This window comes from Ochotona curzoniae, unplaced genomic scaffold (genome assembly GCF_017591425.1).
Source record: "Ochotona curzoniae isolate NIBS_2020 unplaced genomic scaffold, NIBS_Ocur_1.0 scaffold_4763, whole genome shotgun sequence".
Classification (NCBI taxonomy): domain Eukaryota; kingdom Metazoa; phylum Chordata; class Mammalia; order Lagomorpha; family Ochotonidae; genus Ochotona; species Ochotona curzoniae.
In genome coordinates, this window is record NW_024467123.1 from 2569323 (window position 1) to 2594087 (window position 24765).

Consider the following 24765-nt stretch of genomic DNA (forward strand, 5'->3'; position numbering starts at 1 on the left):
GAAGTAACCCATTGACTAGACAGACTTTGCCAGGGCTGCTGGCACAGGGCCAGGCCTAGGGAGCGACAAAAATGGGTGGTTGTTTTTCTCATGGATTACTGAGCCATGCCAGGGAACAGCAGGTTCCTCAGGACATGGTGCTGGGCTGCACCCTGCTCCCTGGATAGGTCATTGCTCAGGGGGAGGTGCTCCATGTCCTGGCAGGGGCTGGGCTGTGGCAAAGCAGGGGGTTCATGTGTGTGTGTCAAGAGGGGCCGAGGGAGCTCTAGGCGGGGCAGGCCCTCGGGTCTGTCTCCCTTGACTTGAACTAGCTGGCAAGTGCAGGTAGCAGGGGCCTCTGGGGACTGTTCAAAGTCCCCAGACTTCCTGCACAATGAGCCCTGGGTTCTCCAGGCCTGGAGAGTCAGCGGAGGAAGCCCCAGCATTGCAGACCTGCTGCATAGAGAGTTTTCTCCATAAGAGTTCTGGGGCTGGGAGGAGGAGATGTGTGTATCCCCACACTGCAAGGAGCCCCAAGTGGCATTCGTCCTGGGGGTGATGCTGAGCAGGCGTCTGGGACCAGAGTAGCCACCACTGTGCTGCCTTCACTCTGTGCCTTCACTCTGTGGACACTGGCTTCCTGTTTGCACCTAGGAGTGGGCCAGGACTGAAGTCAGAGGGGGTCCCTGGGGTGCTTGGGGTCACGTGACCCCTTACTCTGCCTTTTCCTGACAGTGCAAGGCTCGTTTAGCCCGTTAGCCTCCCTGTCTGAGCACCAGTGTGCTGGGCTGCGAGCCTAGCCCTTCTTGGGGTTGCTGCCTGTAACCTGTGATCTTTTGGGGCAGGTGAGTCCCGGCGAGGCCTGAGCTGACCACTGCTTGGGCAGGGCCTGGGTGGTACGTGGGTCTCCACCAGGCCTTGGATAACTAGCAGAGGGAGTGTGGGCTGGGGTTACGAGGTGCTTGGGCTCTGTGGCTGGCATTTATCGAGGGGACTGTGCCACTGGTTGTGACCCCAGGAAAGCCTGGTGCTCCACTCCCTCTGTCTCATTAGTGCCTTGCCCAGGGCTACTCATCCAGCAGGACCATCAGGTGTCGAATGAATGAATGAGTCTCCTTCTGTCCTGGTCCATGGCTTAATCATCTCATTTCTTGTGTTCAGAATGAGTCAACTGAGGCTGCTGTCGACCAAGCTGGGGGCCCTGGCTGCCAGGCTCTTGGCTGCACCTCCTGTCCAGGTGCTGAGCTGCCGTGGCAGGTCCTCGGGACCCCCAGCCCCCTTCCCAGGCAGCAGAAGTGGAGGTGGCTCCAGTTACATGGAAGAGATGTACTTCGCCTGGTTGGAAAACCCCGAGAGTGTCCACAAGGTTGGTACCCGAACCTGGCTGACTGGGGCCTGGGGGGAGGTGGTGGGGAGCCTGCCTGTCTGCCATGCTGGCCGGGCACGTAGTCCCTGGAAAGGGGCTGTCCCCCTGGGGATGGGGCAGCCCGTTGGGTTCCTGTTGTTGAGCCTGTGGTGCCAGGGGGCGGGCGGGGTCGTGCTTGAGAACTTTATACTGCCCTGTATATCTCCTTGCCCCTGCCCATCATCCCTGCCCCTGCCTGGTATTCCTGCCCCTCTGTTAGACTCTGCTGACTCTTAAGTGGCCCCTGTACAAGTATGTCATCAGGAACATACGTGTTTCTGAAAGTACCCATATGATAAAATAGATGCCTACTGCTGATCAGTGACATCTGGTGGCAAGGTGGAAGGCGGAATGGGTGGCTGCCTCCTCTTCCCTTCCCCCACGCTCTGCAGAGGAAAGTAGTACGGTCACGTGACCCAGGACCAAAGGTGGCGGGGCTGTGTGGCCACGAGGCTGCCTCCCAACCCATCTTGCGTCTGTTGATTTACTCTTGGTTCCTCCTGCATCGCTGCTGAGGCCTTTAGGGACAGCTTCCTGGATTGGCCCTCCTTTCCAGGGAAGCAGCAGGGAGCTTGGGCGCCTTTGCTTTCTGCAGAAAGAGCTCTGAGGTCTTTCCGTGGGAATCCATTAGGAGCCCTGCTGTTCTTTTTCCGTGGCGGGAGCATGCCTTCTTGTCCTCGTTAACTGACGCCTGCATTGTTTCAGGCCCTGATTGGGGCTGAGAGTCTGTTTTTAGGGTTAATTTATTTTTATTTAATAATCAGATTTACAGAGAGAAGGAGAGACAGAAATATCTTCTGTTCACTGGTTCACTCGCCAAGTGACCACAATGGCTGCAGCTAAGCCAATCCAAAGCCAGGATCCAGGAGCTTCTTCCGGGTCTCCCACATGGGTGCAGGGTCCCAAGGCCTTGAGTCATTCTCTGTTGCTGCTTTCCCAGGCCACAAGCAGGGAGCTGGATGGGAAGTGGGGCAGCTGGATCATGAACCAGTGCTCATATGGGATCCTGGAGCATGTAAGGCAAGGATTTAGCCATTAGGCTGTTGTGTGGGCCCAAGAATCTTTGATTTTTGATGTATTTTTAATTTGAGAGAGCTTTACCCGCACACCCACACCAAATGGCTGCAACAGCTGGCCGGGCAGGGCTGAAACCAGGAGTCAGTACCAGCCCTGGTCACCAGGTAAATGGTGTGAACTCATGTGTTTGAGCTATCATTGCAGCCTCCTGGGATATGCGTTAGCAGGAAGCTGGGATTGCAAGTGGAGCTGGGACCCGGACCTGGACCGGGACCTGGACCCTCTGATGTGGATGCAGGATGTGGCGTCTTAACTCATGGACTAGACACCACGTGTGTGTGTGTGCGTGCATGCTGTTGTCACGTTGCTGTCTGTAGGGCTGTACCAACTGATTGTCCTCAAGGATGGGAATGTGTGAAGGAAAGCACACAGAAGCTCCTGTGCTTCTGCTTTTTATTTTTATTTATGAAGGATTTGTTTGGAAAGTGGAGTTACAGAGAGAGAGAGGGTACGTACACTCTTCCATCCACTCATTCATTCCTTCCCAAGTAACTGCAATAGCCGAGGCCGAGGCAGGCCAAAGCCAGGAGCCCGGAACTCCACTTTGGTCTGCCATGTGTCTGCACAGGCCCAAGTACACGGGCCCTCATCCATTGCGTGTCCACGTGCATTAACAGGGAGCTGGATGGGAAGTGGAGCAGCCAGGGCTTGAACCGGCTCTCACAGGGGCTGCTGATACTACAGACAGTGTCTGCCTGCTGTGGCACAGGCCGGCTGCTTCTGCTGTTTGTACCTGCACAGAGAGCGTCAGGACACGCGTCTTCTGTGTTCTTAATAAGTCTGGGAAATTGATAACCACAGTAACAGACACAGTTTTAGGTCTTTAAGGCTGTATGACTTAAATATTGACTTGTTTCATCGGTTTCTTGCTAATTGCTTTTGTGCTGTCATTTTATAGCACAAAAATCTTCAAAGAGTTCGGGGAAAGTGGAATTTAAAAATGAATTTATTCTAGTGCAAAAATTTTAGAATCCACACATTGTGTTTTTGTATTATGTACTTTCTGTAAGCTTTTTGAACAGCCGTTCGGTGCAGATTTCAAATTTTGGGAATACCAAAATAAATTCCTGACTCCGTTTTTCCATGACGTTTTGAAACACCCCACTGTAAGCAGAAGCAGGCTCATTTGTATCTGCATACCTGTAGAATGAATGACTCCCAGTGGAACTGCTGACTCCAAAGATACTTACAATGAAAATGCTGGTACTTGGGGCCTGTGCTGTGGTGCAGCAATTAAAGCCACTGCCTGCGGGGCAGGCATCCCAAATGGGCGCTGGTTCTGGTCCTACTGCTCCATTTCTGATCCGGCTCCCCGCTGATGCTCCAGGGAAAGTGGTACAGGATGGCTGAAGTGTTTGGGTCCCTGCATCCATGTGGGAGACCTGGAAGAAGCTCCAGGCCTCTGGCTTTGGCCTGGCCCAGCCATGGCCATTGGGGCCAGTTGGGGAGTGAACCAGTGGGTGGAAGATCTCTCTCTCTCTCTCTCTCTCTCTCTCTCTGGCTCTGCCTTACAAATAAATGATGAATCTCTTTGAAAAGCTGCTGAGGCTGCCTTGCACAGAGGCCTTCTGCCACCCCATGCTGTGAGGATGTCATATCTGCAGTCCATTCAGCCCCCATCACACCTCCCTTCCTTCCACCATGTAGGCAGAGTCCCAGGGGGAGCTGGGCTCTGCATGGGTGCCAGCCCGGCTCCCTTTTCTCCGGGGTACCCGACCCCAGCCACTATGGCTCTTCCCAGGCCTCTTACCCAGTTGCCCTCTTGATTCTATCTTGCTCAGTCTTGGGACAGCTTTTTCCGGAGAGCCAGTGAGGAAGCCTCTTCTGGCCCCGTGCAGGCTTGGGCCCCATCTGTCACCTCTGAGAGCAAACCCTTCGTCTCAGGCCGCACCAAGACCAGCAAGTTGGTGGAGGACCACCTGGCTGTGCAGTCCCTCATCCGGGCCTACCAGGTGAGTGCAGGTGGGGCATGGCCAGAGGCTGGTCTGGGAAGGCTGTCCCCAAGGAGCCCTTCTGGAAGCCCTTGTTGTGTTGCCATTTGGAGTACAGCCCCCTGGGTAGCTGGTGTGTGTGTGTGCTGACTGTGCCTGCGGGCTGTCTCCTGGAGTGTTTTTCTTCATGCACACACCAATCCCCAGGTTCCTACATCGAGGACACAGCTTTGCTTGATGCTGGATGAGACTTGAGTTGACTCACCTTGGGAATGTTTATTTTCTCCTGAATTCAGCCTGAGCATTCCAAGAGCACAGGGGCTGGCATACAGTGGGTGCTTAGTTGGTGCTTACGGAATGAAAGGGCAGTTGCTGTGCCTGGAGGTGGAGGCACTCCCATCATTGATGTACGCTCCAGGCCCGGGCTGTCGGGGAGTCCTGTCCTGGACCTTGAGCGAACAGGAGCAGCTGGAGGGCTGCTCTGAGCCCTCTTGCCTTAGCAAGTGTAATCGTGTCAGGATCTCTCTGGGAACTGGTGGCAGAAGACATTTCGTCAGGGAAACTTGACCTGCGGGCAGGATGCTGGGGATCTGGGAGGCCTAGGTGGGGACCCTGTGGGAGGGAGGAGCAAGTCACTGCAGGGTTGGAGAGCGAGAAGCAGGAGCGAATGGAAATGAGGCCGGGACACTGTGGAAGAGGCCAGGTGAGGGGGCAGGGGGAGGCCCTCTCCGTGGCCTGGGGACCTGCCACCATGAGCAGATAACACTGAGCTGCACCCCCAACCCAGAAATGGGAACTAATTGTGTTTGACAATTAATGAAGTCAGCTCTGGAGTTGGGAAAGTCTTTGAGCACAGAACTGATGCCTCAAATTGAAATCCCCAGGCCCGATTTCCCCAGGACAGGTAACAATCAAACACTGGCATGTCAGACACACTGGATGAAGTTGCATCCTTTCGAGAACAGCTGTCTAGAGTGCTTGTAGAGAGGTGGATTAAAATGAGCATGCATTGACCATGAGCCTTTCGGAGGTCCCTTACCTATGAGACAAAGGAATCGCCCCTTGTGTAGGAAACGAAGGAATTTTGTGTTTCGTCTTGGGTCTTGTCCCCAAGATAAGCACGTTAAGTGCGTGCAAATATTTCAAAATCTGAAGGAAAAAAAAATTCTTCCAAGGCTTCTGAGTCTGAGCATTTGGAGAAGGGATACTGCACAGTGACTGTGCCTTTCTTGGCTGGCTGCACGAGGCAGAGGGTGATCTAACCAGAACCTTTGAACATGAACAAGAAATATCCTCGTTAAACTGTGTGTTAACTCTAAGGTGCCAGCCAGCCTGCTGCCCCAGGGCCTTGACCGTGCACAGCTTTTGGCTCTGCAGTTGCTTTCTGGAGTTGCCCAGCAGAGCGCTTTTGGGGTTCAAGCAGGTTGCTCTGGCTTATTGCAGATCTACCCAGGGTGGAGGACCCTCGTGTGGCTGGCAGCGCGGGCACCTGGGCCTGACCTGGGGGCTCCCAGGGAGGACTGGGGGCCCTTCTAGGCCGGTAGGGAGCATGACGATCTGATTGGAGTCCTGTGTGCATTGTCCAGAAAACCCACCGTATTAGGGACATTTTGTAAACACAAAGAAGGTTCCAGAAGGGTGTAGTGAGCTCCCACACCTGTCAGCACATGGCCCATCTTCACTTCCTCTGTCTCTTCTTCCCTCTCAATTCCTGCCCACAGCCAGATTGCTTGAAGCCAATCCCAGCTTTCCCAGCTTTTTCATTCATCGGCCATTTCCCTATGTATTTCTAGCAATGAGAAAAATGTGCTGCAGTAGCATCCGGTGCCATCCAGAAATAACGGCTGCGAGCCTCGGTTGTCATCGTACTCCGTGTTTGTCTTCTAGGCAGGATTTCTTTCCAGAGCTTGTTTGAAGCCAGCTCCGAATAAACGCAGAGTGCAGTGAGCTGATGTGGCTCTTAAGTTTTGTTCCCTGTGGACTATGGCCCTAGGTTGCATTCTTTGTCAATTTCTGTGCAAGAAACCATGTGGTTTATCCTGTAACATTTCTCTAAGTCTGGATTTTTGCTGATGACACCCCAGTGATTGTTGTTGGACCTGTCCCGGTGTTCCCAGTGATGCCTGCAGTTTGGTAGCTAGGTTTTGTGTGTGAAACACGTTTGGTTTTCCATGTTTTCCCAACTAGCTTCCCAGTCGGTGGTGATGGTGAGGGCCACTCTGATCGTTTGCAGCCCTGGGTAATTATCCCCCAGATCTGTTCATTTATTAGGGAGATGCAAGCCTGATGATGCAGGTTGTATGTCTGATCCAGAATGACTGGGACCACAGGTGTTTAGAATTTGGGGTTTTTCAGTTTTGGGGCCATCTGTATGTATAGAATGAGATTTGGGGGGTATGTTCCAAGTGTAACAAGGAATGCATTTATGTTTCATATGCACCGTATACACGTAGCCTGGAGATGATTTTATGCGCTATTTTGAATGTGTGCATCTTTTCACTGCAACTGTCAGCTGAGGTCACCAGTGGAATTTTCGGTTCTCAGCATCCTCTTGGCACTCAGTGTATCAGCTGATGGAGCATTTTGAATTTTTGAATTATCCTAGTAGGGCTATCCAGCTTGTACTCCCATTCTGTGTGGGGACTTTACAAGTTCAGAGAGAATGGAATTTGAGATTTTTTTTTTTTGTGGGGAAGGGCAGTTTTTTTTTTAAAAAATCCATGCACACAAGGAATCTGGAGAAAGCTCATGAAAAATGCATACCATGAACAAGGTATGCATGGGCCTCAGAAGCTTTCTGCACTACGGTAAATCTGTTTTAATTCCAGTCCCATGAGCTTCCCGCAGGGTCTTCCCATCTTTGCTTCTTGGATTATTACTCGTAACGCTTCTGACGGGTTGAACTTTGTCAGCTGCTGATCGAAGGCACACATTGCACAGGCAGTGGGTTAGGGCTTGGGGTTTCCTTGCATTGATTGCTGTTCAAAATCATGAGATGATTCCCCAGCATCCTTCAAAGATGACCAGTGAGAGCCTGTCTTCCCTCCTCCTTCCCCTCTTTCCTTTCTCCCTCCCCCACCCTTCCTCCCCCCTTCCTCTCCCCACACCTCCCTCCCCCTCTATTACTCCCTCCCTGTCTCCCACCTTTCTTTCCTATGAATGCCTGAACTTAAACCTATTTGCTAAGCTTCAGTCTGTTGCAGATGTTATCAATATTATTGCCTCAAGCTGGCCTCCTTGCCAGCCCCCCACTCCCTCCCTGGGGCTACTCCCAAGTACTCCAAGCTCATTTTGGATTTTCCTGTATCACTTCAGACACCACCCCCCTCTGCCCTGCATGCCTCTGCCTGCCCGCCCCCCCCCAGTCTCCAGGGAGCAGGGCACATTGACCACTGTTGGTTCAGTGGTCAGGGAGATCCTCTCGTGTGTGTGTGTGTGTGTGTGTGTGTGTGTGTGTGTGTGTGTGTGTGTGTGTGTGTGTGTGTGTTCTGATGTGTCTGCTACATTCGGGTCTGTCCTTGGCCCCATCCTCTTGGCACCATTTCGGTTAAAGGTGCCAGAAGCAGAGTTCCCAGAACTGCCGCACAAGAGCATGTTTCCACCTTGGAGTTCATGATTTAAGATCTCCCACTACTTAGTGGTCTGGGACCAGAGTTTGAATGTTTCTTGCACTTCTGTTTATCTTTAGGGAATATTCCATTAGTCAATGGGATTAGCTCCTCTCTATATAGTTACATCATCAATATAGTACATCATCAAATGGATGTACATGCTTATTTGTTTCATTCCACTTTCAGTTTTTAAAATCTAATCTTGTCTTCAGCGATGTACCACATTGACAAGGTTCTGAAGTCAAATCTTCTAAGTAAGATACGTTCTTCTTCTTTTTTTGATTGGTTGGTAGATTTATTTATTGATTAGAAAGGCAGAGTTGGAGAGAGATTCTGATCTTCCTTCTACTGGTTTACTCATCAGGTAGCTGCAGGGGCCCAAGCACTTGGGACATCTTCCTCTGCTTTCCCAGGTACATTAGCAAGGAGCTGGATCCGAAGTGGAGCAGCCAGGACATGAGCCGGCTCCCACGTGGGATGCCAGCTTTATAGGCAGTGGCTTTCCCTGCTGTGCCACAGTGTCAGCCCCTAAGTCGGGTAAATTCTTCCAAGTCTGAGCTCCTGTATTAGCCTCTTTCTCATAGGGTAGTTTTTCTTATCTTATGGTTTTCTTACGATCACTTCTTCTAATGAACTTCTTCCGTATTTATTTGTGTAAGAGGACTTGAAGAAGTTTGTCTAAAAGGATTTAAACTTTTGGTGACCCAGACTTTGAAATCTGTGCCTCTGTGAGCAAACCTCTTCCACGACTGAGGATTTTTTTTTAAAAGACGAATGTATTTAAAAGGATGGCAGAGTGAGGGAGAGAGAGGAGAGAAGGAGGGAAGGAGAGAGACACACAGAGGAAGAACTCCTTTATCCCCTGCCCATTCCCCAAATGGCCTCTCAGGCCAGCTCTGGGCCAAGCTGAAGCCAGGAGCCAAGGACTCTGAATCTCCCATGTGGGTGCAGGAACCCAAGCACTCAGACCATCAGGAGCTGCCTTCCCAGCACGTTATCAGGAAGCTGGGTCAAAAGTGGAGCATCCAGGACTCTGATTAGAACCCTGATACGGGATGCTGGCAGATCAGGCAGTGCCACAATGTGGGCCCTGATGATGAATTTTTAACATTTTTACCTATTTTCATTTACTTCAAAGGTGATGGGCTGGTGATGCCTTTTAATTGCCCATTTGCTCCCCAGACACCTGCAACTGCAGCCTAGTTGGAGTAGCCCCCAATAACCCCCACCAAGCTTGCTTCCAGCCCTGGTTCCTGTGCTTGCCAGTATGTGCAGCAGACTGATCCAGTCTGTCCCATATCTCATTCAGCTCTTATGTACATCAGTAGGCTTTAGAGCCTAGCTCAACCCAACCGACCCCACTATGTAGCCCGCACTCATGCCGGCAGGTGCCACTGCCTGTCTAGCCAGGGTCGTGTTCACCAATGGGAGCTGCAACCCATGAGCAAGGTGCCTGCAGTTTCCCTACTGGACTCGCTCCCAGTCCCAGATCTTGCACTCTCTAGGTGGTTCTGCAGTCTAGCTTGACAGGATTTGCTCCCAGTCTCAGTACCTGCTAGCTGATGCTGCAGCAAAGCCAAACCAGCCTGCATTTAATTCTGGTTCATGTGTACACCAATGGGGACAGTCAATTAGCCCAACCTGGCTGTCCCTCCAACCCTGTTCACCTACAGGCCAACAAGTCTCATGTGTGCTTGTGGGTGCTGTGGCCCAGTCTGGTATGGCCTGCCTCACTTGGGCTTTGCCATTGGGTGCTGTAACCTGTCTCAGCCTGATCCTCCCTCAGTTTCAGCTCACACTGGTGGATGCTGCAGCCTGGCCCAGCCCAGCCAGTCAGCCCAGTCCCAGCCCTAATGAATTGGTTGATGTTGTGGCCCCATCCCAGACCTGGTTCCTGTGTGTTGAATTGGATCCCAGCTCTGCCCTGACTTTCTCCCTCCTCCTAGATTCGGGGCCATCACGTGGCTCAGCTGGACCCCCTGGGCATTCTGGACGCAGACCTGGACTCCTTTGTGCCTTCAGACTTGATCACAACCATCGATAAGTTGGGTGAGAGGTGGACTTACCTCTTGCTGTGGTTATCACACCTGTGCGTGGCACCTGGGCTCTGGTGACAGCCGAGCGCTTGGCGCCATAGGGAACATGTGGCTCCATCCCATCTTTAGCCACCTACTGACTCACTTGGTGGGTGTACCCTGCTCCATCCCATTTCTTCCATCAAGTAGCATCTGATGACTTCCCATTTCCCAAGACATGGGGTCCTGGAGCTTCCAGGCTGCACCTGCAGGGAGGGGGCGTAAGGGACTCTCGAAGGGGCAGCAATGATTGCTGGGCCTCCCCCTTGCCCTTCCCGTTCCCCAGCTTTCTACGACCTGCGGGAGGCTGACCTCGATAAGGAGTTCCAGCTACCCACCACCACCTTCATTGGTGGCTCTGAGAGCACCCTGTCCCTGCGGGAGATCATTCGGCGCCTGGAGGTGAGTCCGGGTAGGCGTGTGGGTGTCGGGGCCACACCTGACAGAGCTCTCTGGAGGAGGCAGGACCATTGTGGAGTGTCCCCCTGTCACTCATTGTTCACCCCAGAGCACCTACTGTCAGCACATTGGCCTGGAGTTCATGTTCATCAACGATGTGGAGCAGTGCCAGTGGATCCGGCAGAAGTTCGAGACGCCGGGGGTGATGCAATTCTCCAACGAGGAGAAGCGGACCCTGCTGGCCCGGCTCGTGCGCTCCATGAGGTCAGGCCTTGGCAAGGACTGGCTGGACCTTGTCCCTGGCCGTGGGGAGGCCCTCGAGGGGAGCACTGGGACCAGCTACAAAGGCAATTTGACCAGGAGCCAGCCCAGGACATAGCTAGGCAAGTGGGCAGGAATGGAACTCTAGGAAAGTGTGACAGTCGGGGGACAGTAGGATAGGTTGTGGCTGTGGATATGCTTGGACACAAAAGCTGGCCCTGGCTCCACTCACGGGGTGTCCCTGACACTGGACCTACCCAGGATGGCAGGGGTTCCTGCCCAGCTCTCTGGGTGCCAGGTGGCCTCCCCAGCAGCATGGCATGGGCTGGAGTTGAGCTGGGAAGAAGGTCTGTGGAGCATGGTGAGGTGGGCAGTGGGCTAGAGGAAGAGGACCTGTTGGAGAGATATTGCTGTGAGGAGGAGGGTGTGGTTTTTGGTCGGTGGGTAGCAATTCTTTAGTTGAGCTGGGAGGATCCCCGCCTCATCCTGTGCCCCCTGCAAGGTGCGACTGGCTCATGCATGGTGTCTGGGATGGTCTTGGGCTGTGCAGGCTATGTGTGCTCTGTTGCTTTCTGTGTCCCAGAGCATCCAGCTCCAAGCCCCTGAGCCCCAACCCCATCCCTCTCCATCCCTTACTTTTTCAGATTTGAAGACTTCTTGGCCCGGAAATGGTCATCGGAGAAGCGCTTTGGCCTGGAGGGCTGTGAGGTCATGATCCCAGCACTCAAGACCATCATTGACAAATCTAGCGAGATGGGCATCGAGAACGTCATCCTGGGGATGCCACACAGGTGTACCCCTCAGCCTTATCCAACCCTCTCCAGGCCCAGGGGACTGAAGTGGAAGGGACGAGATGGACAGGAGAGCACAGGGTGTTGGCAAGACCTGGGGGTTAGAGGCAAGCAGTTCAGGAAGTTTGAAGAGTCCCTGGGCCTGGCCAGGCTGTCCCAGAAAGAGCCATGTTCTTGGGCCAGAGCCACATGGGGTCAGGACTAAACAGATGCTCTAAGGATCCCGTTTGAGCTCATTGCTGTCTCGAGGATTTCATAATGGGATGCAGGATGCTTCTCAAGGATCCCCTGGATCAGGGGATATGGAGGGACCTGTCACAGGGAAGACAGAGCCGGGCAGGTGGTTCTGGATGGACTCCCCTTGGACGTAGGAATGGAAGTGAACCCAGGTTCTCCTGTCCATGCTGCAAACTGATGGCCTATTTCCTTTGATCTTGATGAAGACCCAGAAGGTGTCCCCAGCAGTGGGGGCTTGTCTTTGAACGTGGGTCTCTGGGCTCTGGGGAATCCAGCCTGGCAGGTGGACCTCCTGGTGGCCCAGGGCTGCTGAATAGGCCTCTTGAGGCTGCTCAGAGCAGCCTGTGGGACAAAACCCCAGGCCTTGCCTGAGACCAGGGAGCTCTGTGCAGTTGGACCAGCCTAGGGCCATGTCAACCCGAGGACATCCTTACCCTGTGGTTGGCCGGCCAGGAGCACAGGGTTTGTCTGTCACTGGCTCTGTGCTGGAAGGACCTGGCACCTGGCCAGAGGGCGAGGCTGAGTTGGTCCTGTGGCCCATGGCAGCTTCAGGTGTTGGCTGCTACTAAGTGTTGGCAGGCAGGGGTGGTATGCGTGAGTGGGTCAGCTTCAAGACTTTGCTGGGCAGGTGCTCAACCAGAGGAGGGTTCTGGGAACAGGGCCGCTATGCTCCTATCTTTGGGGAGGACACCCTGGGACTGGAGACTTTGTCCACAAGGGTGAGTGGGGGAGGCCCCCTTGGCAGAGTGGGTGGGGGGGACTGTGCTTCCGTTGTGGGACTGGAGGTTGGGCCAGGAGTCTGTGTGGGCCTAGGGCTGCTGGGCAGTGGCTGGAGGGATCCACAGCCATCCACCCACCCACCTACTATGCAGATTCTAATGGACTCAGGTGTGCAGGGTCCTGGGGAGTTGGGGGCAAGCAGCCTCGGTCAGGTGCGAGTGTAGCCCATCTGGCTCCAGGGGCAGGCTGAACGTGTTGGCCAATGTGATCCGCAAGGACCTGGAGCAGATCTTCTGCCAGTTTGACCCCAAGCTGGAGGCGGCCGATGAGGTGGGTGGTGCACACTGGACCTGGCCACCCCCGGAGGCTGCTGGATCTGGTTGGGGGGTAGCCTGGGGAGGAGCAGGGCTGGGGCCTACCTTGAGATGGGCATATGCAGGGGAGAGAGGGAGAGGGGCTGGGATGTTTTCATGAAGTTCTTGGGAGCAAGTCCTGCTGTCTGCACTGGCTGGGAGGACCCTAGGATCATCTGGGTCAGCCTTCCTATTTCCACCTGGGGAAACTGAGGCCTGAGATGTATAGGGCAGCAGTTCCTTGGTTCAGCCTCCATGGACATGCCTCAGTGTCAGAAGTCTGCCAACCTGCAAAGGTCCCTTTGTTTATGTGCCCAGGACAGCCATGGGAGGTCGGGAGGGCTCCCGTGCTCGTCTGATTGACAGCTGCCAGTCAGTTGAGGAACTCCTGGCAGCCCTGCCCCAGAGCACAGACATACTCACTGTGCTACCTCCCTGGGCCAGGCCCTCAGCCCACTCTGCTGTGCCCTCTCCTCTGCCCTCCATCTTGTTCAGAGTTCTGCCTAGCACCGCTTTGGGTGGTTCTCCCGACCCTCTGGCTACAGGTCTGTTCCTGCCTCTTATGCCTCCCCCTGCCTCCCTCCCTGCTGTCTTATGCCAGCCTCCTCCAGCCTGCCATCAACGTGAGGACAGGGACCTTGTGCCTACAGCCCCAGCCCCCAGAACAGTGGCTCAGCTGGTTGAAATGAGAGCCATTCCATGGCTGCCCAGGCTCTGCCTGGCATGTTAGGCCCCCAGCCCAGAATCTCTGCAACCTGGTTCCTTTCCCTTGGCACCTTCTCGGCGCCTTTGGTTGCTCTTCTGTAAAATGGGTGTAAAAGCTCCTATCTCAGAATATCTGAGGAATCCGAGGTGATGTGTGTGCAAACTGGAGAACCTGACCAGAAGGTTAGTCTTTTTTTTTAAAATCTATTTTCTTTTAATTAAAGGGGGATTATGAGTGGCAGCAGCTGGTCTGAGCTGAGGCCCATAGGAAAGCCGCCTTCCTTCCTCTGCCTGGGGGTCAGGGAGGAAGAGGAGGACCAGGGACATCACAGCTCTCCCAGCGAACGGGAGCCAGGCAGCTTGCAGGCCGTGGGCTTGGGTGTCCATCGCTGCATCCACCTGTGTGAGCCAGGGTGGGCGGGGTACGCTCCTCACGACCCAGCTTAACCCTGACCCTCAGGGCTCTGGAGATGTCAAATACCACCTGGGCATGTACCATGAGAGGATCAACCGCGTCACCAACAGGAACATTGCTCTGTCCCTTGTGGCCAACCCCTCCCACTTGGAAGCTGTGGATCCCGTGGTGCAGGGCAAGACCAAGGCCGAGCAGTTTTACCGTGGGGATGCCCAGGGCAGAAAGGTGAGCTCCCATGGACCATGAGGGGCAGGTGGGCACTGGGGGTTGGGGCTCCCTCAAGGAAGACTGGCCCAGACCCTGAGTCCCCATGGCTATGGGCTGGGGCGCAGGCGCCGCTCCTGGCTCCCACTGCGTCTTACAGGTCATGTCCATCCTGGTCCATGGAGATGCTGCCTTTGCTGGCCAAGGTGTGGTCTATGAGACCTTCCACCTGAGCGACCTGCCCTCGTACACCACCAATGGCACCGTGCACATGGTGGTCAACAACCAGGTAAGGACCAGCGGGGGTCACACACGCCAGGCTGGCAGAGGGAGGCTGCCCTGGTTCCTGCCTGTCGCTCAGCCACATGCTCACTGGTGTGTGACCTCAGTCGGGGTATCTCTGCCCCATCCCATCTCTTGGTGGGGAGCCATGATGGTTATTGGCACCCTCCTCACCACCCTAGCCACTGGGTTCGCACCTCTGACTTCTGCACCTGCAGAGTCAGCCAGCCGCAGGTGCGTAAGCTGACAAGCCTGCTCTTCCCCCATCCCCCGCACACGCACTCCCAACAAGGACAGTGTCAGAGCCGCACAGTGGCACTTCTGCTGTAATCATGAGATGACTGAAGGTGGACAGGAGGCTGTGGGGGGACCCTCTAAATCCTACCCTGTTCACGTGGAGGACGTAGGCTTTAGCAAGTTCTCATGTCGTCATGCCTGCCGCAGCCCCAGCCACAGACACAGGAGGATGATCCTGTGGGGCTGTGCAGGATTTGTAGTGTCAAAGGGATCCATGTGTCGCCAGTGCCTAGCAGGAGGCTGGGTGCTTCCTGGGCACCCCTCAGCCAAGCAGGTCTGGACCACAGATCACACCCAGGCTGTCACTTCGAGGCTGCTAGTGTTCCTTAGGAACACCCTGGGGAGCGGAATCCTGAGGCTTTGGGTGTTGAAGGTCCCACTGGTGGTCGCTTGCAGGACTGTGTCCATTGCCACCAGTGCATAAGGGGGACTGCTGGGGACCGGGGTCTGTGGGACAGCTCCGCAAGAGTTGCTGCTATGTCTCACTGTGTGCCTCCCAGGCTCCCCCTTCCAGGATCCCGAGGCCCTAAAGACCTCCGCATCCCTACCGCCTTTCTGGACCTGCCCACCTGGGAGGCCAGCGGTACGTGAGGGACCCTGAGTCATGGCCAGCTGTGATCACCCCCCCCCACAGATTGGCTTTACCACTGACCCCCGGATGGCCCGCTCCTCCCCGTACCCCACTGATGTGGCCCGTGTGGTCAACGCACCCATCTTCCACGTGAACGCTGACGACCCGGAGGCCGTGATCTATGTGTGCGGTGTGGCAGCCGAGTGGAGGAACACCTTCAACAAAGACGTCGTCGTGGACCTGGTGGGTGTGAGGGCTGCCGTGGCCAGCTCTGTGGCTTCTGGGGCGAAAAGGTGGCAGGTCCAGCTTCCCCTAGAGCCTGCACATGGGATGTGTGCCCTGTGGTTGTGGGTAGTGGGATCCAGGGGGTGTCCCAGCTTGATGGCCACCCTGTTTCCCGTGCCAGTAAGCTCTCGGCTGCCCTGCAGGTGTGCTACCGCCGGCGTGGGCACAACGAGATGGACGAGCCCATGTTCACTCAGCCGCTCATGTACAAGCAGATTCACAAGCAGGTGCCCGTGCTAAAGAAGTATGCCGACAAGCTCATTGCTGAGGGCACCGTCACCCTGCAGGAGTTTGAGGTGGGTGCTGGGGGCGGGCCTTTGAGTGCTGAGCACTGGGGGATGGGGTGGGGGCTTAAAGAAGTTGTCCAGTAGAATCCTTGTGTCCAAGAACCCTAGCTGTTAAAGTGAACACAAACCCAAAGCCGATGTCAGGCATGCTAGGAACTTAGGGGAAGCCCAGCCTCCATCGGAAGCCCAGGAGGGCTTCCTGGAGGAGGCAGCCCTGAGTTGGTTTTCTTCCAGAGGTTTACATGAGGAGGAGGGATAAGGTGCTCAAGTCAGGTGGCTTGAGTCTCCAACTGCCCAGGGCATTGCTACCACCTCTGTCCCATCCCTCCCTCCTGCACTCAGGAAGAAATCGCCAAGTATGACCGCATCTGTGAGGAGGCCTACGGCAGGTCCAAGGATAAGAAGATCCTGCACATCAAACACTGGCTGGACTCCCCCTGGCCCGGTGAGTCTACTGAAGTGGTCCCAGTGACTGCAGTCCTGGCAGCCCGAGGCCCAGGTGCTGCCCCACAACCCGAGGCTGTACCCCAGAATCCCTGCCCGCACGGGGGGGGCGGGGCTGGCAGCCACACCCACCCTTAGTCAGCTGCTCCCTGCAGAGGGTGGGGCCCAGGAGAGCACTCAGGGCAGATGCTGCGAGTGGGGGCAGGTAGACTAGGGGGCAGGGCTGGCCAGCTGGGACCCAGGGCTGTGGGAAGGTGTTGGCAAGTGTAGGAGCTGCGCTTGGTGGGAGTGGCGGCGAACAGGGCACGTTGAGGACGGGCTCGGGGTCAGCTGAGGGTTGGCGGCTGTGGACTAAGGAGGCTGCAGGCTCTTGGTGCTGGCCAGCAGAGCCCCTGCTGTTCCCACACAGGATTCTTCAACGTGGATGGCGAGCCCAAGAGCATGACGTGCCCAGCCACAGGTGTGCCCGAGGACGTGCTCACCCACATCGGCAGTGTGGCCAGCTCCGTGCCCCTGGAGGACTTCACCATCCACACGGGTGAGGCTATCCGCATGGCCCCTCTGACTCTGCTCCATGCCACAGCCTGGGCTCACCTGGGTGCCCGGAGCACTGTGTGTACGCCTGGAGGGGTATCCGTGCTAAGAGCTTTCCAGGTGTGCTTGGAGGTGCCACACTCTCCCCAGGGGTGCCGGGAACCCAACTTCCAGAATAACCTCACCACCCCTGGACAAGCCTGGGTGGCTATGAGGGGGTTGCACATGACACCTCCAGCTGTGCGCTACAGTGTGGAAAGCCCAGGAGCTGATGCAGTGGCTGGGGCGCCCTGTGGCACCTGCTAAGGGTGTCTGGGTATGTGTGTCCCAGGAGATTGGTGCAGCGGCATGCTTGTGGGACCTGGGTGCCTGGGTTCAGGTGCAGGCCCTTGAGTAGCCTAAGGAAATGACTTCTCTTTAGGAGCCTCAGTCTTCTCTCCTGGAAAGTGGGCAGGGGAGGGTGTGTGTGTGTGTGTGTGAAGGGGTGATTCCAGGGGGGATTCTGACCCCACTCATGACCCCTTGAGGCTGGCTGAAGGCAAATGCTTTCTGGGGAGTGCTGGCCTCTGAGCCGCTGCTCTGAAGGAGGCTGGGGTGGACCTGCTCAGCTGGGGGCCTGTTGCACCAGGCCTGCTTTGCATACCCAGCTCAGTGGTCCCCAGCCAATTACCAGCCATTCCCTCTTTGCCCATCTCATAGGCCTCTCTCGTATCCTGCGTGGCCGGGCAGACATGGTCAGGAAGCGCACGGCCGACTGGGCACTGGCAGAGTACATGGCCTTTGGCTCCCTGCTCAAGGAGGGCATCCACGTGCGGCTCAGTGGGCAGGACGTGGAGCGGGGCACGTTCAGGTGAGGCATGCGAGACTCCCAGAGTGAGCACGGCCGACGCCAAGTGGGTACTCCAGGAGGGCTCAAGGCCAAGGCACTCGGGAGCCCTGGGCCCAGACCTTGTGGTCATAGGACTTTGGTGGGGCTGGTGACGGGGCTGAGCCTGTGCCCCAGGCAGCGGCTAATTTAACCACCTGTCGTCCCTGGGGGCCCTGGTGAACCGACTCGGGCCAGCCTGCCCGAGATGGTGTTGACAGGGAGGTTTTGGGTCCTGCTGGGTACCAGCATGGATCCAAATCACGTTTTCCCTTGCTTGGGGGCCTGCATATTATAGAACTTGGTAGCAAGCCATAGTGACATGGTCCCTGGGGTTGGCTGTATATTTTCCTTGGGTCCCTGTTTCTCATGTCTGTTGGCCTGGTTCTAGCTACAGGCCCAACTTAAACTGGACATCCATCCATGCTAGAGCTTGGGGTCCAGCCCGGGGGTTCCCTTACCATGCCAGCAACTCCCTCCTTAGAGTTTAGGAGGGCAGATGTGGGCATCAGGGCAGAGTGTCCAGCAGCTCAGGGTGTGTCCTGCAGCATTTCCCACTCTGTCCAGCACTGGAGGGCAGGCAGATGAAGTACCACAGTTTGCCAGCGTTAGTCCAGAGGCCCCCAGCACTCTGGGGCAGCCACAGCCGGCTTGCAGGAAGGGTGGGTAGACCAGATGGCTCAGGCTGGCCAGGGCTTTCTTGGTATTGCCAGCCCTGGGAGATTTCATAGATTTCACAGGGCTGTGACAGGCTGGCCAGCCTCCCACTGCAGGGGATGGACACTGGCGGGCCTGGCCACTCTCCTTTCACCCTCCCTGTCTCCCCAAGCCATCGGCACCATGTGCTCCATGACCAGGAAGTGGACCGCAGGACATGTGTCCCCATGAATCACCTGTGGCCTGACCAGGCCCCCTACACCGTGTGCAACAGCTCACTCTCGGAATACGGAGTTCTGGGTGGGTCAGCACTGTGCCCGTGAGCCAACCCTGATGTGGGCTGTCTGCGTCAGGGCCTTGGCAGGGGGAGGGGGCTACCTGAGGGTATGGGGATGTCCCCTTGGGCAGGGGTTGGGCTGTCCCTCTCTGCGGCCACACAGGAGATGCTTCTGTCCTCGCCTGTGGCTGTCACAGCCTTTTATATTCCCTAGCCCCACCTTGTCTTCTGGGTGCTGAGGCCCCCTCCCTGGGCCCTGGACACCTGACTATGCCCCCTGGGATATCCAGCACACTCCACCTGTCCTGGGGAGCAACCAGAGCCTCATGCGCCATGCCTGTGGAGCTGTGTGGGCCTGGGGCTGGAGCTTGCCCTCCTGGCAGGTGGTCCCCCCTGCCACCCCAGGGTGTCTTCAACCTGGGCTGCTGGTGTTGATAAGGATGAACTTGACCATGTGTGACATCAGGGCCCAGGGTGTGGCATCTCTGGGCCTGTCATCAGCTCCAGGAAGGGATGTCCCAGCCTTTGAGTCCCAAGAGACTCCCTAAGGGACTTTTTCCTGACCTGTTGGACATGCCACAGGGGGACAGTATGGGACTGGAGTTGCTGCCACTTGGTGACAGCGTGCAGCAAGCTCTGGCCTGGTGTCTTCTGTTCAGGCTTTGAACTGGGCTATGCCATGGCCAGCCCCAACGCCCTGGTGCTCTGGGAGGCTCAGTTTGGCGACTTCCACAATACAGCACAGTGCATCATCGACCAGTTCATCAGCACTGGCCAGGCCAAGTGGGTGCGGCACAACGGCATCGTGCTGCTGCTTCCTCACGGCATGGAAGGCATGGTGAGGGGTCTGGCGCGGGGCACCCAGGGTGCACGGTGGTTGTCCTGCCAGCAGCCTGCAGAGTTGCCATGATGAGCGCTGCAGGGCGCTAGGGGGGTGGGAGTGGACCCTGGGCACATGGCAGTGGTAGCATGGAGAAGGGCTGTTCCTGGTCTGGGCACAGCCTGGAGGCCCTATTCCTACCTCCGGGATGAAAAGCCTGAGACACGGAGAGGGGGTGTGGCTTGTCCAATGTCACCCAACCAGCAGCTGACCTTGGAGGGTGGGCTGTACTGTCCCTGGGCTCCCCCTCTGGCATGAGCAGCCTGTGCAGCCACTCATGGGGCAGAGAAAAGGTCTGCAGGGTGGGGGCTTCCCCAGGAGGGCAGGCAGGCAGGCAGGCAGCAGAGGCATCACCCAGGGGCCGCCTCCCGCTGGGCAGTGGAGGGGATGGGCAGAGCTGGCTGGTCCAGCCACGGGGCCACCACAGATGAGGGTGTAGGTCAGGCTCCCCCAAGAAGCTGTCCATTCAAATGTTGAACTGGGGCTGAGCCCTGGGGTTCCTGTCCTGGCCGTGGTGGGCGCCCTGTGCGGGGCCAGCTGGGGCATGCACCGTTGGCTTTCAGGGCCCAGAGCACTCGTCCGCAAGGCCTGAGAGGTTCCTGCAGATGAGCAACGATGACTCCGATGCCTATCCGGTGAGTGCCGTTCCCAGGCCACCCCCTCCCAGCCCCACGGGTCTGTCCTACCTCATCAGTGCCACCCCTGGATGGCCCCCTAACCCCATAGGCTCTGTCTGGGGTGTGGGATGCACCTGCCTGTACCCCCTGCCCTGCCCCTCTATAGGTGTTCAGCGAGGACTTTGAGGTGAGCCAGCTGTATGACTGCAACTGGATCGTGGCCAACTGCTCCACGCCGGCCAGCTACTTCCACATACTGCGCCGGCAGATCCTGCTGCCCTTCCGCAAGCCCGTGAGCTGCCAGCCCCAGTCCCGGGCCACCCCAGCACCGCCGTGCGGAAGCTCTGGCCAGGCAGGGACAGCCAACCATTGGCCCGTATTTCCTTTCCCTTCCAGCTCATCATCTTTACGCCCAAGTCTCTGCTGAGACACCCCGAGGCCAAATCCAGCTTCGACCAGATGGTGTCAGGTACATGTCAGGCCCCTGCCATCGTGGGGGCCCGGTACCAGGAGGTGGCCTGTGTGTTGCCCAGTGGTCCTCTTTTCATCACCCCTCACCTCTAGGTCTCCCCAGCCATAGTTGGTGCACACACCAGCTCAGGTCACTTGAGCTGACTCCACGGCTTCCCAGGGACCATGTCGGCCCCCTCCCACCCGAGGCTCGCTCACACAGGGCTGGCCTGGCTCGGCCCGGGGAGCTCAGAGGAGGGAGGCTGACAGAGGGCTGCCTGTTTCAGGCGGTATTGGCTATCGGTCATCTCTGTGTCCCTACATGTGTGGTTTGGGGGACCTGGTGTTCCCAGCTCCGGGGGTGCCTGGGCTCTGGGGTGCCTGGGCTCTGGTCCTCCCGGGGCCTGGCAGCCTGGTGCCCTTGGTGCCCGAGTCATTGCCTGGGAGTGCAGGATGCTACAGCAGCTTCTTGGTGCGCTTTGCGACTGGCTCAGCCTGGTGCCCTGGAGCTGGTGTGAGCTCAAGAATGGAAAACACGGCAGGGCGCAGAGACGTGGGCTAAGGCCACAGGGGTGACGGGTGTGCCACAGCCTCCTGACACAGCTGCTCGGGGACGCAGCTGACAGGGCAGATTCTCAGCCAACGGTGGTGTCTTCACATGGTCCCTCTGCCAGCCCATTCCCCTTCCCTCCCTGTGACGTCTCAGCCTCAAGAGGTGCCAGGCTATAGCCACGGCCTGCACCTGGCATTGGATGGGGACCTGGTGGCCAGGAGGAACCTTGGAATGCTTGTTGTGGGGACCTAGTGGGCAGATGGTACCAGTGCCCCCTCTGTGCCGTGTCACACCATCCCTGCCTGCTCCCGCCCCCCCAGGGACCTGCTTCCAGCGGGTGATTCCTGAAGGTGGGGCTGCAGCGCGGGCTCCTGGGCAGGTGCGGCGGCTCATCTTCTGCACAGGAAAGGTGTACTACGACCTGGTCAAGGAACGCAGCAGCCGGGGCCTGGAGGAGCAGGTGGCCCTCACGCGCCTGGAGCAGGTGCACTGCTGGGGCTCTCACGATCAGGGTGACGTAAAGTCTAAGGGACATTGTCCCCAGCCCTGACTGATCCTGGACGGCATGTTGGGGGCCGGGGCAGGCCAATGGGGGACCAGCAAGAGTGCAGGCAGGCTCTGGGCCCTGTGTCCTGGGGTTGCTAGAAATGCTGATCCTCCACCCCAACCCCCTCCCTGCTCCAATTTATTCCTGCTTTGCTCCCGCAGATCTCCCCGTTCCCCTTTGATCTGATCAAGCAGGAGGCCGACAGGTACCCAGGCGCGGAGCTGGTGTGGTGCCAGGAGGAGCACAAGAACATGGGCTACTACGACTACATCAGCCCGCGCTTCATGACCCTGCTTGGCCGTGACCGGCCCATATGGTACGCACCGCCTCCCCTTGCCTCGGCCAGGCCTGCTTGTGGCTGCCAGGACGCCTCCTGGCTCTGGCTGGCTGTGGTTGGGCTGCTGTGAGAGATCAAGCCTTAGTGTCGCCATTTTCTACTGTCTGGGCCCTCACATTCCCCACTGGTTGTTAGTCATGGAGTCTGAGCTTGGACCTGTCCATGTCTAGACGGTCCTGCCCGGTGGAGGTGACCATCACTTTTACAGGCCCAACAGGAGTAGGGCAACAGGGCTGGCCAGGGCAGTAAGCAGGGAGTTAACCACGGAGGCCAGTGCACCTGCGTGCCCTGTCTGCAGGCTCCCCCATCCACATCAGGCCTCAGGCTCCTCATCCCTGGACACAGGACAATGAGTGAGAGCTGTTCTCAGTCACGGCTCTGTGAGGTGCCTGGCGCATAGTGGGTGCCCAGCACATAGTAGGTGCTTGGCAGCCATAGTCGCTGACCTTGGGAAGGTGGGGGAGGGACAGGAGGGGCTCTGAGCAGCCAGAGCTGCCTTGCTGCCCCCAGCCTTTGGTTCTAGCCCCACTTGTTGTCCTGGGCAAGTCCATTGTCAACGGGGGCGGGGGGAGGAACTTCCTCCCTGGCCTCTGGCCTGGTGAACCCAGGCAGGCAGGCAGGCAGGCAGGCAGGCAGGCAGGTAGGTCCTGCAGCTGCATCCACTTGTCTGAGGCACAAGAGTGGGCAATGAGGCCATTCGGCTGTTTGTCCTGCAGGTACGTCGGCCGTGGCCCAGCCGCTGCCCCAGCTACTGGAAACAGAAACACACACCTGGTGTCGCTGCAGAAGTTTTTGGACACCGCCTTCAATCTCCAGGCCTTTGAGGGCAAGACGTTTTAGGGCTGGCTGAGGCCTGGCTCAACATCAGGGTGGGGGGTGAGGGGGGGAGCTCCTGCCCAGGAAGAGAGGCCACTACTGAGCACCCCAGGTGGGCCACGCTCACACAGCATTCCAGGCCACAGCGTAGCTGCTGCCGGCTGCAGCGTCAGGCCCGCCTTGGCCGCCGTGGCTATTTCAGACTCTCAGGGCTGGGAAGGCCGAGGGAGCAGATAGACCCTCTGGGTTGGGGAGCGTCAGCCTGTAGGCCATGTGAGTGAGGTTGCTGGATCTGGCCCAGCCGAGGCCACAGCAGGTGGTGCTCAGAGCTCGGGACATCCATGGCTGGCTCATTTGTAAGATGGTCATTTGGCATGGTCCATGGATGGTGTTAGAAAATCCAGATGGCACTTGGCAGCCAAGGAGTTCCCCACCCCTGATGGCACATACATCCAGAATGTTCTCCCAGCTGCCCAGATCTTTCTGGAATTTTTTTTTTGTGTGTGTGTGTGGTTTCTCTATTGTTTGTGTCTCAAGATGGCCTTTAGGAACGCCCCCGTCCCACCGCCCGGAAGGTGTGGAGGCCACCACCCCCGTCCCTGCTTCTCTGTTGATACCAGAGAGCTGTCTGCTACGCTCGTAGAAATAGCCAAGGCTGCGGGAAGGCACAGGTGGACACAAAGCTGGGCAGGTCCCACGCGTGGCCTGTGAGCTATCCGCATTTGTCTGAGCCACACCCACAGCTCACACGTACCAAAGTAGACAACCAAACAAATAAAGAGTGCCTGTGAGAGACCGGCTGTCTTGGTTTTCATGGGATTGGGGGATGCGGGGCAGGGGTTCTGGGTCTGAGAGAGCACAGCGCGTGGGGAGGGGGCAGGTGAGGTCGCCGCTACCACAGGGTTCAGGCTGTGTACTGTGAGCCTGCTGACTTTTATTTTTAATTTATTCATTTATATTGGAAAGTTGGATATACAGAGAGGAGGAAAGACAGAGAGGAAGATCTTCCATCTACTGATTCACTCCCCAAGTGACCACAACGGCGGAGCTGAGCCAGTCAGGAGCCAGGAGCCTCTTGTGGGTCTCCCACACTTGTGTAGGATCCCCAGCTTTTGGGCCGTCCTCGACTGCTCTCCCAGGCCACAAGCAAAGAACTGGATGGGAAGTGGGACCCCTGGGATTAGAACTGGTGCCCATATGGGATCCTAGCACGTGCAAGATGAGGATTTTAGCTCCAGGGCTCCCATGCTGGGCCCACCAGCTCACTTCTTCCCTCTTGGGCCTGTTGGTGTCGCCCCCCTCATGATGCCGCAGTAGGGGAGCCATTGCTTGCTTCAAATCATTTGTTCATTTGCTCCTTCCCCAAGCCCTTCCTTTGAGTGCCATGCACATGTCCCCAAGACAGTGGGACAGAGATAACGGAGCTTTAAATTCTTTATGGAGGGGCTTGTGCTGTGGTGTAGCAAGCTAAGCCTCTGCCTGAGGCACTCGCATCCCATCCGAGCACTAGTTGGGAAAATAGCAGAAGATGGCCCAAGTGCATGGGTCCTTGTACCCACGTCGGAGTCCCACAAGAAGCCTCTGGTTCCTGGCTTCGATTGGGCCCAGCCTTGGTCTTATTGTGACCATTTTGGGGAGAGAACCAGCAGATGAAATATGTCTCTTTTTGTCTTCCTCTCTGTCACTCTGCTTTTCAAAGAAATAAATCATTTAAAAGTAACATCTATTCATATGCAAATGAGCCCAGCAGAAGCGCACACACCCCAGCCCCTCCCCTCATTACCCTGGCACTACCCAGGACCCTGCCCACCGGGCAGTTCTGAGCCTGCCCATGGTCCCATGAAAGTCAGGAGAGGCTCTTCTCCCCGGCGCCCCCTCACTGCCTCCTGACCCACCCGGAGCT

At 56.9% G+C, this 24765-nt stretch overlaps 1 protein-coding gene across 3 annotated transcripts; it reads left to right on the forward strand.

Moving 5' to 3' along the window:
• The first annotated feature begins 1129 nt into the window (after nt 1-1129).
• On the forward strand, nt 1130-22886 carry OGDHL (oxoglutarate dehydrogenase L). 3 transcript variants are annotated; one of them, XM_040970327.1, is made up of 22 exons: nt 1130-1345; nt 4243-4413; nt 9950-10052; nt 10365-10480; nt 10587-10741; nt 11383-11529; nt 12726-12816; nt 14005-14184; nt 14324-14452; nt 15377-15556; nt 15742-15894; nt 16228-16330; nt 16739-16867; nt 17563-17713; nt 18558-18685; nt 19322-19500; nt 20106-20177; nt 20326-20451; nt 20556-20628; nt 21483-21646; nt 21871-22025; nt 22763-22886. In XM_040970327.1, exons 1-22 carry the CDS (start codon nt 1142-1144, stop codon nt 22884-22886), a joined length of 3033 nt encoding a protein of 1010 aa, XP_040826261.1. In that variant the 5' UTR covers nt 1130-1141. The 3 variants fall into 3 exon arrangements, with proteins under 3 accessions (XP_040826261.1, XP_040826263.1, XP_040826262.1); XM_040970329.1 differs by lacking the exon at nt 15377-15556 and having other exon boundaries at nt 1142-1345; XM_040970328.1 differs by lacking the exon at nt 4243-4413 and having other exon boundaries at nt 1142-1345.
• Nucleotides 22887-24765: the final 1879 nt, after the last annotated feature.